This window comes from Mobula hypostoma, chromosome 4, assembly GCF_963921235.1.
Source record: "Mobula hypostoma chromosome 4, sMobHyp1.1, whole genome shotgun sequence".
NCBI classification, from domain to species: domain Eukaryota; kingdom Metazoa; phylum Chordata; class Chondrichthyes; order Myliobatiformes; family Myliobatidae; genus Mobula; species Mobula hypostoma.
In genome coordinates, this window is record NC_086100.1 from 170,581,706 (window position 1) to 170,596,375 (window position 14,670).

The 14,670-nt window shown below is 40.3% G+C and overlaps 1 protein-coding gene across 1 annotated transcript in view; it reads right to left on the minus strand.

Annotated features, from left to right (window-relative positions):
• haus1 (HAUS augmin-like complex, subunit 1) overlaps nucleotides 1-14,670 on the minus strand; it is a 47,114-nt gene that overhangs the window by 17,121 nt on the left and 15,323 nt on the right. Inside the window, exons 2-4 of the mRNA XM_063046989.1 lie at nucleotides 13,758-13,932; nucleotides 12,912-13,047; nucleotides 5,171-5,299 (exon numbers count right to left, since the gene is read on the minus strand). Of these exons, the coding sequence (XP_062903059.1) occupies nucleotides 5,171-5,299; nucleotides 12,912-13,047; nucleotides 13,758-13,932 (440 nt within the window). The remainder of the gene's footprint in view (nucleotides 1-5,170; nucleotides 5,300-12,911; nucleotides 13,048-13,757; nucleotides 13,933-14,670) is intronic.

Here is a 14,670-nt window from a genome sequence, read left to right on the forward strand (position 1 = left end):
CTAATCAGAAATCTGTACTGGGAACAAACTGTCACTATAAGAATAGATGGAGAAGTGAGTCAGTTTACGAAAATCAAGAGAGGCATTAGACAAGGGTGTGTTTTCTCCCCTGATTTGTTTAATGTGTACAGTGAAACAATATTACAAAAGATAAGAGACATCTTGGGAATCAAAGTTGGCGGTGAAAACATCAATAATTTTAGATATGGGGATGACACTGTGTTAATTGCAAGTACGGAGGAATAACTACAAAACTTAATTGATATAGTTATTGAAGAAAGTGCAAAAATGCGTCTATCAATTGTAAAAAGACATAATGTATGGTGATATCCAAAAAGAAGGAGAATCCTATCTGTAGCCTGAGAATAAACGGGAAAGACATACCTCGTAAAACAAGTACAGAACTTTTGTTACTTAGGAAGCTGGGTGACATCAGATGGCAGGTGTGACATGGACATCAGAAGAATAATAAGGATGGCAAAAGACACCTTTACGAGAATGAAGAGTATACTGACCAATACTAAACTAGGCATGACAACCCACCTCAGAGCACTGAAACGTTACGTTTATCCAGTTATGTTATATGGCTCAGAATGTTGGACAATATCTAGTAACATGAGGAAACGAATTGAAACAGCAGGGATGTGGTTTTTGAGGAGGATGCAAAGAATATCATGGACGAAACAAATATCTAATGAGGATGTCATGAACAGAGCAAGCACAAAAAGAGAAATAATGTATGAGATCATGAAAAGGCAACGTGACTTCATTGGGCATGTGATTAGGAAAGAGGAGTTAGAATGCACGGTAATTATGGGAAAGATTGAAGAGAAGAAAGCAAGAGGAAGGCAAAGACAAATGATGATGGAGACAGCAGCCAGAGAACTGGAAATGAATACCAATGAATTGATCCACTTGACCCGAAACAGGAGTGTGTGGGCCATGGCAGTCAAAGCTCAAACTGGCATGGCACCTGATGATGATGATGAATTAAGAAAATTACTTTAGTAAGGCACACGACAAGATTCTGTGTGGTAGGTTGTTCCAGAAGGTTAAGGCACATGGGATACAAAACAAGTTGGCTAATGTGTTTGGTGAAAGGAAGCATAGGGTAGTGGTGGAAATTTGCTTTTACCAGCACTATGATCAGTGGTGTACCACAGAGATCAGTGCTGGGACATTTTCCTTTTATGATACATATCATACCCTCTACATCCAAGTCATTAATAAGTTACTTGTCAAATGGCAAAAATTTGTGCCAATAATAGTGAGGAAGCTTGTCTAAAGCTACAGCAGGTGGAAAGTTGGAAGAGAGGTGACAGATGGAATCTAATCCTGACATGTACAAGGTGATGCATTTTGGGATGTCAGAGGGATAGTCTATACACCAGAAATGGTAGGCCACTAAGGGATGTTAATGAACAGAGGGAGCTTGGGCCTCGCGATCATAGCTCCCCAATAGGGTGGTGAAGGTGGCGTATGGTATACTTGCCTTCACAGGTTAGCGCATAAAAATACCATTTGGAATATTATGTTGCAATGTTACAAAACAACGATTACACTACACTTGGAGTATTATGGAAAGAGTGAGCAATTTCAAATTCCTGGGTGTCAATATCTCTGAGGATAAACCTGGACCCAACATATTAATGCAGCTACAAAGAAAGCATGACAGTAGCTATATTTCATTAGGTGTTTGAGGAGATTGTTGTTGCCACATTGGGGTGAACTGACAGAAGAATATAAAATTATAAGCGGCAAGGATAAGGTAGATCAGAGTCACTTTCCCGTGATAGGTGTTTCAAAAAGCAGAGTGCATAAGCTGCGGTGAAAGGAAGAAACTTTAAAGAAGATTTGACGGAAATATTCTGTTTTAAGCACACACACACACAGTTCCTTACTACCAGATGTGGAGGAGTCAGATACAATCCAAATGTTTAAGAGGCATTTAGACAGGCATTTCAATAAGCATAGAAGGATATGGATCTTGTGAAGGCAAATGGGATTAGTGCAGTTGGGCAAAAAATACAACTCTATAATTCGATATGGTAAACTTGTGCAATTGTATGTCCTTAAATTAATTACAAAGTTTACTTACACAGGATATGTTCCATTTTATAAACCAGAGGCCAATGTCTTCAGAAAGCTGTAGTCTATTTGCGTAGATACCATCTGTGCTCTTTCTGCAGGTTCAGAAATGGAAGCTGAACTGCTTCCTGAGACAGAGTCTAGATTTTCTAAGGGTTTCCAGCACAGTGTTGCAGGTGCCAGTTGTATCTGGGGAGTCAGCTATTGAACAAGGGGCCTCCATTGATCATTTTGAATGTCCATCCTGCACAGCCTGCTTCAGTGGAATTCCATGCCTCACTATCCAATTAGTACTGAGGAATCTCCTGTGATCATTCCGTCTCCTTCCACTCATATGCCTTCAGGGATCTCACAAATCAAAAATCGGTCATCTACATTCTCCCTCTCTGGCAAATATTGAAATCTTCACAAAGTGAACCTCACTGAGATTAATGTGTCCAAAATGGTACATCCTTCTTTGGTGCTATCCACTGCCTGATCTCAGCAACTGCATTAATCCACATCCACATCTGTTATCTCCACAACCAATTATATAACAGCTCCCCTCCTGAACCTTCCAATTCCTATAAAGTTAAGCACATCCAAAACTTTACTTCCTTAAGTACAACACCTATCAACCCATTAACTTGTAACCTGTTCTCTGACTTTCAGTTGAACATCACTTCAATTTCAAAATTCATACCCTTTGCTTTCAACTGGCATGGTGGCCTCAATCTCCTTCATTCTCATCACCTTCTTCAGTTCCGTAACTCTTAACATTACTCTAAGAGAGACCCTGATCGGCCACGAGTTTGGGAAATTCCTCCTTAAGACCTCTCTACCTTTCCTCTAAATCTTCCTCCTACTTTTAAGCCACCAGTGTGGGTAGGTAGGTGATTAGGTGGGTAGGTGGATGGGTAGGTAGGTGGGTGGATGGGTAGGTGGGTAGGTAGGTAGGTAGGTGGGTGAGTGGGTTAGGAGGGGGGTGGATAGGTAGGTAGGTAAGTAGGTGGATGAGTAGGGAGGTGGATGGATGGGTAGGTGAATATGTAGGAAGGAAATGGAACATTTGCACACGTAACACAGTTTATTGTGATGAAACACTGCAATTGTGTTATGGATACAGTAGCTCTGCAGACGACTATGATCTGATTGACTGCCACAAGAGGCTATCGGTTCCTGGGAAAGAGGTACCACTCCTTCAAGTGGAGAGCACTATCATCACAGAAATACAATCTCAATGACTGAATGCTTCATCAGAATCAGATGTATTATTACTAACATACTGTATGACGTGAAATTTGGTCCTTTTTGGCACCAGTACAGAGTTATACATAAATATTACTATAAGTTTCAATAAGAATGTTAAAAACAAATCAATAATGCTTCCAATTGAGTGCAAGATTTTTGTTGCAAAAGCATTTAGCCAATCTATCCCACTCCTGGACACCACCTCATCACCATCTGAGATTCTGTCAATTGTTACGTCATCGGTGAATTTGTAATTGACATTTGAGCTGTGCCTAGCCACACAGTCATGAGTGTAGAGAGAGCAGAGCAGTAGGCTAAGCACACATCCTTGAGGTGCGCCTGTGTTGATTGTTAGTGAGGAGATGTTATTTCCCAGCTGCACTGACACGATGAGGAAGTCAAGGATCCATTTGCAGAGGGAGGTACAGAGACACAGGTTTGAAGCTTGTTGATTAGAACTGAGGAGATGATGGTTTTGAACGCTGAGCTGTAATCAATAAACTGCAGCCTGACATAGGTATTGCAGTTGTACTGGTGGTCCGACGTCTCTTAATTCTAGACACTCCGTGCAGGAGGAAACAGACCTTCAGTATCTCTTTCATACAACCATGATTTTGATTTGATTAAATTTAACATTCTAGTTTCAGACTTAACCATATATGATCTTTGTGCCACAGTAGAAGCTTTACACTGATGAAGTCATTTACCCAAAACATTAACTGTTGTCTTCAACTATAATTATTTGATTGTGAAGTGCTTTAGAGCTTAACAGCACTAATGCAAGTGCACTCTGAAATACTCCAAAATTACTGTTGCAAAATCAGCAGCTGATGATCTAGTGTATTAGCAAATAAGTTTACAGTTACTAAATAAGTCATATTCAATGACTCTGAATCTCAAACCTCCACTGCTTTGTAACTATACCTGGGGAGTGGTGTGTCAGAAAGGCAGCGTCCTTTATTGAGGACCTCCAGCACCCAGGGAATGCCCTTTTCTCACTGTTACCATCAGGTAGGAGGTACAGAAGCCTGAAGGCACACACTCAGCGATTCAGGAACAGCTTCTTCCCCTCTGCCATCTGATTCCTAAATTCCTAAATGGATATTGAATCCTTGGACTCTTCTTTTTAAATATACAGTATTTCTGTTTTTGCATTTTTAAAAAAATCTATTCAACATACATAATTGATTTACTTGTTCGTTTATTATTATTTTTATTTTACTTATTTATTTTTTCTCTGCTAGATTATGTATTGCATTGAACTGCTGCTGCTAAGTTAACAAATTTCACATCACATGCCGGTGCTAATAAACCTGATTCGGACTCTGATTCTGATTCATGGGAAGGCTTCAGGAGTAGATTCCGAGGGGAAAATCCGAAGCTGGAGTCCCTACGGCAGTCCTATGTTGAGTTCAATGTTGACTGACAACTCCGGTGGTGCTACTGGTGCCAAACTGTCTTGGTCTCTGCCGTTCCTTTGGGTTCATCCGATGCACAGGGAGGGGGAGCTTGCTACACAGGCAACAGCTTGCTCTCCAGCTAGGAAGCAACATCCATGGTGAACTCTGACCAACGGAGCATTACTTGTATTTTTAGGACCATATTCTCCAATTTACAATGATCAATCAGGTTGAATCTATTTTTCGTGATACAGAATTTATGCAACAATTTTCCACTATTCAATCCATTCTTACATCTTTAAAAAACAATAGTTTTGCTTACAAACTTATACTGCAGAAGTATAGTTTTAATTGATATATCTTGCTAAATATCTATAGTTATAAAGGTGGTTCATAAAGCTAAAGGTGGGGAAAGGCAACAGAAATAAACAAAGAAGCTGCTTGACACTCACGTTTGTAAAGACTTTTCCAGCATGATGATTTCAGTCAGTTTTTTCGACAGTTCACTAATAAGATCTCTCTGGCATCTGTTCTCAGCTTCTAAACGATCAGATGTCAAGTCGTTTATTGCAAGCACAAAGCTAAAAAAAAATAAAATAAAATGTCATACAACAGCAAAGCAATGCAAAAAGAAAACTCTGAATCAGATCAATGTTTGTCACGTGTATCCTGCTGGAACTGTGTACACATGTAGACGGAATCAGAGATGGGTCAGATTGATTAATTGATAAAACCCAACATCAAACAGCTTGCCAGCATTCAATATTAAATGGATAACTTTTTCAAAAAGTGAACACAGGCTCGATGGGCTGAATGGTCTTTGTCTGAACTGTACAATTCTCTAGTTCCAGTTTGCACAGCACTGGAATGCTAGCAGAACCATCTCTTTCCAATAGGCGGCATTTCAATTTACACACTGAGGAAAAAATATCAGACTTGGTTTCACATGTCTTTTCCTGCCTCCTATGCAACTAGAAATCTTTGAAGAACTTAAGATTCAAAATCCAATCTACTGCTATATTTAATCTGTGCTTTACCCTGGGTATGTACAGCCGCTAAGTTCTACATGCACATTTCTGACAAATTGACATACATTTCCTTCCTCCCGTTATAACTGTCAGTCTACTCCAGAACATTGAGTGTTTCTCAGGAAGTCAGTATCTTTGCATCACCAAGTTGATTACAGCATCAGAGTGCAATGTGGCCAGGACGTCCCTGACTTTCTATCAGTACAAAGGTAAAAAAAACACACATTTAAAAATACATATACTGAGAGATTATGTCTGAATGGATTTATAATTAGAGGTTAAATAAGATCACAGATCAAAAAAGCTGACTATGTCTCTCTTTCCACAGATGCTGCCTGACCTGCTGGGTGCATTCAACTTTTTTGTTTTATTACGATTAGAGGCTAGGGTTATCAGATCTGCAAGTAAAGATATATATTTTTAAAAAACAGGTTTAGACAGAGGAGAAATATTTAGGAATATTCGAATAATCAGATTGTTTAGAGGCATGTTAATCTTATCCAAAATGAATGAGTAAATGAAGAACTCATATACATCATTTTGATACTATTACTAAAAACGCAGTTAGTAATTCTGTAAAAATGGCATGAGGGAACAAAAGTAAGAATATTAATTTTGGTAGAATGAAACTTTAAAATGATGAACAATCAATACATGTTTGAAAACAGGTGAAAGGGTTCACACGTGTTTATTATATTGAAAGTGGAGATTGATTCACCTACGACCCTGCTGTTGTTGAACAAATCACAAGTGGCATTAAGTCAGATCTGGCTGAGTGGTGCCTCAACAACAACCTCTTACTCAACATCAGCAAAACTAAAGAGCTGATCGTTGACTTCAGGAAGGAGAAAGAGGGTGAACACGTGCCAGACCACATAAGGGAATTGGCAGTGGAGAGACTCAGCAGCTATAAATCCCTAGGCTTTAACATACCAGATGCATTGCCTGGGCCTGGCACATAGATGCCATTATTAGGAAAGTGCACCAGCGTCTTTACGTTTTTTGGAGGTTAAAGAAGTTCGGCTTGTCACTGAACACTCTAACAAACTACTACAGATGTACTCATCAGTACAGCAATGTATCCTGAATGGTTGCAAGTGGCAATTCAAGTAAGCAGGAATGTAAAAAGTTGCAGAGTAGTAGACTTTGTCCAATACATAGCAGAGGCACATCCCTCCCACTATAGAAGATGCTACCTCAAGAAGACAAAATCTATCAAAGATCCCCACCATCTGAGTCACCATCAGGCAGGACGTACAGAAGCCTGAAGTCTCACACCACCAAGTTCAACAACAATTATTTTGCTATCAACCATTCACTTCTTGAACCAACCAGCAAAATCCTAATCACAACTAGCTTAGTAACACTATGACCACTCTGATCACTTAGCACTAAAATGGACATTGTAATTGTAATGGGCTTGTACAGTAATAATGTGAAGCCCTGTCACAAGATGGCACTTTAACTATCTTAAGGTGCATGGAATAAATTTAAACCATTTCTCCACTGCCTCTCAAAGTCATTCAGCTTCTTAACAGCATATGACACAACCACCACCGAGCATACAAGCTCATGAGCATTCATACTGAATGGCAGGGCAGGCTTGAGGGGCCTCCTGGTCTACTGCTGCTAATATTTTCTGGTGCTCTTATGTTATAATAATGGATGGAATTATTCACATTGTTCCTCCACAACATTTGCACAGGCATCAGAATGCGAATCAGGTTTAATATCTCTGGCATATGTCATAGAATTTGTAACCTTTGCAACAGCAGTTCAATGCAATACATAATAATAGAGAAAAAAATGTGAATTATAGTAAATACATAAAATAACATGAAATAAGTAAATAAAAACCATGAACCAAATGACCTGTAATACCGTATCATTCTATGAAAGGGGCAACAAATTGTGAACAGGTGTGAAATGGCACAATAGCATAGCGGTTAGAATCAGAATCAGGTTTATTATCACCAGTATGTGACATGAAATTTGTTAACTTAGCAGCAACAGTTCAATGCAATACATAATCTAGCAGAGACAAAAAAATAATAATAATACGTAAACAAGTAAATCAAACACAAGGAGTTCTGCAGATGCTGGAATTTCAAGCAACACACACAAAAAATGCTGGTGATCGCAGCAGGCCAGGCAGCATCTCTAGGAAGAGGTACAGTCGACGTTTTGGGCCAGGACTAACTTCGTCAGGACTAACTGAAAGAAGAGATAGTAAGAGATTTGAAAGTGGGAGGGGGAGGGGGAGATCCAAAATGATAGGAGAAGACAGGAGGGGGAGGGATGGAGCCAAGAGCTGGACAGGTGATTGGCAAAAGGGATACGAGAGGATCATGGGACAGGAGGTCCGGGGAGAAAGAAAGGGGGAGGGGGGAAGCACAGAGGATGGGCAAGGAGTATAGTTAGAGGGAGAAAAAGGAGAGAGAGAAAATAAATATTAATAATAATAATTACCTGGCTTTCAGGTACAGGGCTATAGCGTTACAATAGCTTGTAACACCATTACAAACCCAGCGATCACCAATTGGGTTTAATTTCCATCACTACCCATACATTCTCCCTGTGACCATGTGGGTTTCCTCCCACATTATGGTTAGGATTAATGAGTTGAGGGCATGGTTACTCTTGAGGCTACCCAGCAAATCTCCCTGATTTGATACAAATGACGCATTTCACTCTATGTTTCAACGTATATGTGACAAATACAGGTTTCCCCTACCATCCGAAGGTAGAGCATTCCTATGAAACGGTTCGTAAGCCGGAATGTCGTAAAGCGAAGAAGCAATTACCATTTATTTATATGGGAAAAATTTTGTGAGCGTTCACAGACTCAAAAAATAACCTACCAAATCATGCCAAGTAACAGCTAAAACCTAGAATAACAGTAACATATAGTAAAAGCAGGGATGATATGATAAATATACAGCCTATATAAAGTAGAAATACTTTTCCACAATCATTGCCGCACTGTTCTCCATAGCGAAAATCTCACACAAGCGCTCTTGGCAAAAACATTCTCTCCAGTAACTTTTAAGCTATGAAGCTGCCAAATCATACCAAATAACGCATAAAAATACACAGCCTATATAAAGTAGAAATAATGTATGTACAGTGTAGAATCACTTACCGGAATCGAGAAATCAGCGCCGAGCACACTGATTATGGTGCGTTAGGCTGAGTCGTCGGAGGTTGGGGTGGTGCAGTGGTCCCCAACCTCCAGGTTTCCGACCGATACCGATCCACGGAGCATGCAACGGTGGCCAGGACGCACCCTGCACATCTTTAAGAAAAAAGCCAAAATAAACAAGTTAATTAATTACGTGCCAGGCGGCACCTAATTAATTAGATTGTTTATTTCGGCTTTTTTCTTAAAGATGTGCTGGGTGCGTCCCGGCTCCCGCTGCGTTCTCCGCGGCAATATATTGGTCCACAGCCCAGGGGTTGGGGTTTTGGGACACAGGGGTGTCATCTCATCGTCGTCTGTTTCCACCAGGGCAGGCAGGTCATCTTCTTTTATGTCTGCCTGCCTCGATGTCGAAGGTCGAGGTTCGTCGTCTGCTATGGCTGATGTGGAAGGCTTGAAAAATGACAGTATGCTTGACTGCTTAGCCTCGTGCATTTTTCTATCATCTCATGCAGTTGCTTCACGTTCAGTTCCTGGACAACTTTACTTTCAGTCCATTCGCTACTGCATTCGGTTTCGATTGTTATCCTTTCCACGTCCAATTGCATCAGCTCTTCATCTATCAGTTCTTCGTCATGGGATGCCAAAACCTCTTCAACATCATCTTCGTCAACTTCCACAAGCCAAACTCATTTTGTCCTTGCTTCATTCACCATGATCGAAACGCTTAATTATGTCTAGTTTTACGCTAAGTGTAACACCCTTACAAGCTCTTTTAGGCTTTTCCGATACTTTAGAACTCATCTTGCAAACGGATTGCTCAAAATAAATCGGCATAAAGCACAGATGCTCACAGGCACGTGTTTAAGCAATGCTGGCTAGAATACAGTTCCGGGGGAGGAGCTTGGCTGCTCAGGGCACGCGCTGCCTTTTTTCACGCGCTGCTTTTTTCGTAACAGTGAAAACACCTTCTGTTTGCAAAAACAGGTAACTAATGCAGGTCTTTCGTAACAGTGAGGTTTCATAAAGCGAACGTTCGAAAAGCAGGGGACACCTGTAAAGCTTATCTCTTGACATACACATACTCAATTTTTAGATGTTCAATTTGCTTGGCGAGTTTCCAGAGTGCCACAGAGAACTATTTCAGGAAGAGCACAGTTTATTTTGCCTATATCATGAATGTTTATTTGTGGATTTTTTTAAAAATAATTTAATTATAATTTCTAAACCCTACTTAAGTATGTTTTCCTTCAGAAGGCACAGGACAGAAGATGATAAGATTTTAGTTCAGATGCCAACAAACTATTGAAGGAGCTCAAAGATTCAAAGTACATTTATTATCAAAGTACGCATACAGAATACAACCTTGAGATTAATCTTCTTGCAGGCAGCTACAAAACAAAGAACCTGTTTAAAGAAATAAAATCACACAACACACCTTCAAACAGCCATGTGTAAGATGGTGCCAGCACACATCAGCAATTCTCTGTGGGCTACAGGAAATTGTACCAGTTTTTCTCCTAAATTGTACTTTGAAAAGAACAAATCGTGCAAACAACAAAAGGCTTACAAATGACACACACAGAACATCAAACATCAAACAGAAGAGTCCCTGAAAGTGAGACCACAGCCACAGAGCACCTTCGGCATGGAGCTGGTCCAGGAGCCCAATGGCAGCTTCCAAATCTTGCAGCATGGCACCCAAGACTCCTGCACCTTTCTCCAGCAGCGGCAAGAAGGAGACGTGTCAAACACAAGCAGACAGTGCTGAATACTGTTGGATATTGTAAATTTAACAGCATCACAGCAAGAGGTCAATGCTTCAAGCAGAGTAAGTGAAAGCCATGGCTGAGGGAAAAGGGAAAATTAAAAAAAGACTTTCAAAAGTATTAAAAACGCAAACACGAGGAAATCTGCAGATGCTGGAAATTCAAGCAACACACATCAAAGTTGCTGGTGAACGCAGCGGGCCAGGAAGCATCTCTAGGAGGAGGTACAGTCGACGTTTCGGGCCGAGACCCTTCGTCAATGAAGGGTCTCCGCCCAAAATGTCGACTATACCTCTTCCTAGAGATGCTGCCTGGCCTGCTACGTTCACCAGCAACTTTGATGTGTGTTGCTTCAAAAGTATTAATGTAGGCAGCATTGAAGTGTGGGATGGAGAAAATCAGTACCTGTTACAGTCACAATTACCAGGCACTAATGAAGACAAAAATGTGCTTGACATCACCTACTATTCAAACTCTGATAGATGAGTGGTTATTGAGAAACAACACAAGGCGGCTTGCAAGAAAAGGGAGCCTGATTTTGTATTTAAAATTAATAACCAGATCAACCCATTCAAGCAACTGTAATAAGCTGTGGATATGACTAACAACTATTACAAAATGATGTGTAAATTCAGTCGTCACTTTATTAGGTACTTCCTGTGCCTAACAAAGGGGCCACTGAGTGGATGTTCATGGTCTTCTGCTGCTGTAGCCCATCAACTAGTAATCTCTTACTAGCTTTGCTTTCAGTTAGTCCTGACGAAGGGTCTTGGCCCGAAACATCGACTGTACCTCCTCCTAGAGATGCTGCCTGGCCCGCTGCGTTCACCAGCAACTTTGATGTGTGTTGCTTGAAATTCCAGCATCTGCAGATTTCCTCGTGTTTGCGAACTTCACAGTTCAATGTGTTGTGCATTCAGAGATGCTCTTCTGCACATCACTGTCGTAACACTTGATTATCTGAATTACTGTCACCTTCCTGTCAGCCAGTCTTGCCCTTCTCCTCATTAACAAGGCATATTTTCCCACTGAACTGCCACTCACTGGATGTTTTTTGTTTTTCACACCAGGGGATCAGCAGTTTCTGAGATACTCAAACCACCCTGTCTGGCACAAATAATTAGATCACATTTTCCCATTCTGATGTTTGGTCTGAACAATAACTGAACCTCTTGACCTTTTCTGCATTGAGTTGCTGCCATATGATTAGCTGATTAGATATTTGCATTAACGAGCTGGTGTACAGGTGTACCTAATAAATAGGCCACTGAGTGTGATTTTGAGTTCTTGGATTGTCACGTGACTGGCAACAATGAATATAGAATTGAGTCAGGTTTTATAAACAAATAAACATTTATTAAACTCTGCTCAAAATTAGTAAAAAGAAACAAATGAAAACCTTAACCGGAAGTAAACTGCTATGCGGCCATTTAACAAACTGCCACTCAGTACTAGTTCTTAAAGCGGTAAATGCGAAAACAATCTTAAAGTGGTAAATTCAAACACAGTTCTTAGAATGGTAAATTTGAAAGTCCAAGAGATTTATACAGTCAATTAGGAGAGACTTTCCCGAAGTAAAGAATTCCTCGAAGACACAACATCAGGGCTGATCCCAGCCGGATCCTGCCTTGGCCGCAGGATTCACGACAACGGAAATAAAACGGCTTAAAGGCACTGACCTTTCCCTCTGGACACTAGATACTGCACAGCCTTTTCTGCTGCTTTTAACAGAGGCTATCTCATGCAGATCACTCTTTCTTGAACAAATTCAATAATGGTCGATCCTTCAGGTTCCCGTCTTCACTTTCCAATATTACTGAAAAGGTACATCAACAAACCTGACAGCTATTGGTAAAACTGCCAGCCTAACACTTCTGTACCTTACAATAGAAAGTAAAACTCCATTTTAAAACTATACTGCGTCATGAGATTAATAAGCAGCATAGCGGAGTATTTGACTGACGATCTAACTGAAAACTAACTGCGTCACCAGGGGTCTACACTTATATACCTGGTGAGAACAGGTCATCACATGACCTCACATCGGCGGGGAAATTACATCATGTGACCTCTGCAAGACTATTACATCATCCTCATAAGACAGTCACAAGATATTCATGAAGTACGTAACAGGATAAAATAATAATAATAATAATAGCGTGCATAGGGGCGGGAGACAAAGAGCGCTTACTTTTAGTTTATTTTTTAATTAAGTTCTGTGAAACATTCTTACTGTTTATTTACATCAGATGATTACCTGGTTTGGGAAGTATCTTTCAAGTTCAAAGCAAGACTGCTATCCACCAATGTCTTCAGGCAGCTGGACCCAGTACTGGATAGGCTAGAGGTGGACAGGCCCACACTGTTCATAATGAAATCCTGTATGTAGTCAGCTGAAGAGATGGAGAAAAATAATTTACAGATTGATGTACAAATATCATATTTTCAAGTCAAGTTAAAATTGGCATTAGCTTGGACCCAAATGCTGACATTCCATTCTACATCCAAGAACAATATCCAAGGTTTGAATCACGAGTTACCCACCTGTCATGGCTCCAAGCAAGAGCCAAAACTTCCTTTAAAATAAATCATGAGTTTTGCCCATCAGGATAGAGAATTAATTCTAATCAAACTAATTATGGGCAGTATTGTTGGCAATGAGAAATTTCTCTCCATTTCCACCATGCTAAAAAATGCTACAGTGAAAATACAAAAGCTGCTACTTACTCAGTACTTTAGACAACAGAGTATGATTAAAGAATTAGGCTTCATCATTTTTCTTTGAGATTTCACTGAACAACTGACAACTTTATAGGAAGAATGAAAGTGTTGGAGCAAAGGAAAGAACTGTAAACCCGTTCCAAAAAAATCACTTACAAGAACACACATTCTGTGTAGAATCTAAAGCTAAGGAAGATAAAATACAGAAAAGAAAACCATTGTAACCCTACTGAGCACCCCTCAGAATGGGACCTCACAATATAATCAGTAGCTTGGAGATTGTTGTAGAGCATACAGAGGTGGTACTACTGCGAAACTATTATCACTGACAACTTCTGAACTTAACAATATACAGTTGAACAATATTTGGCAAATAACTCACCATCAGACTTGTATTCTTCAGTTTTTTGCTTCAGGTCCTCAATCAGTTGTGTAACATCACGATCTCGAGTTTCATTCCATTCCATAAGTCGGCAGAGAACATCCATGGTCCATGGATTTTCTTCAAAGGAAGGGACTTGCTGGTCTCCAAACATCTGGGATAACCACATGGAAACCTGCAATAAAACAGACAAAAACTGGATCAGAATATCCATTCATAATGATCCCTAACTTCTCCCATGAACACCAGCAATAAATGTCTTACACACTGCTACTGTCAGTGGAACAGTTTATAAAACAGCACAAAGCAACTAGTACTACGAAGCTTAACATGTCATTATTATTGGCCAAATCAAGCAATTTAATTGATTCAGAGCTGTCTCATGCTCCTTTCTACCCAAAACAAATTCTCTCAGTCTGCCTCCTTGCATCAACCAAAATTAGGTTAATTGGATCTACAGATTTGTACAAACGTTTGTACATAAGATGTCAGTCAATAAAATGTCTACTCTATCAAACCTGATCCATATAGGCAATTTATAGTCTGATAAACTTCATCAACAGTGCACAATATATAGTCCAGAGCTACATGGCTTACCTGCACCACCGTGAGGTCTTTTGTCCTCTACCAGTCTAGTCTCTATCCTAGCATTAACAAACAGTTGTCTAGCTGAAAGAAAAACTGAGGGGCTTTGCTTGGCTGGAGGTGGGAGGGGCCATCCCAATCAGAGCCTTCCTGGACAGATAACATATGACCCCCAATGTACGCTGCCTCTGGGACGGCTGAGATGGGGGAAAGGTTCAGCCACCTCTTTGCACACAATGGATTTGCTAAGAGGATGTGGGAGAAGATGCAAAGGGCTATGCCTGGTTCTCCCCCAGCATCTGAGTATCAGAGGACTCTCTGATCAATT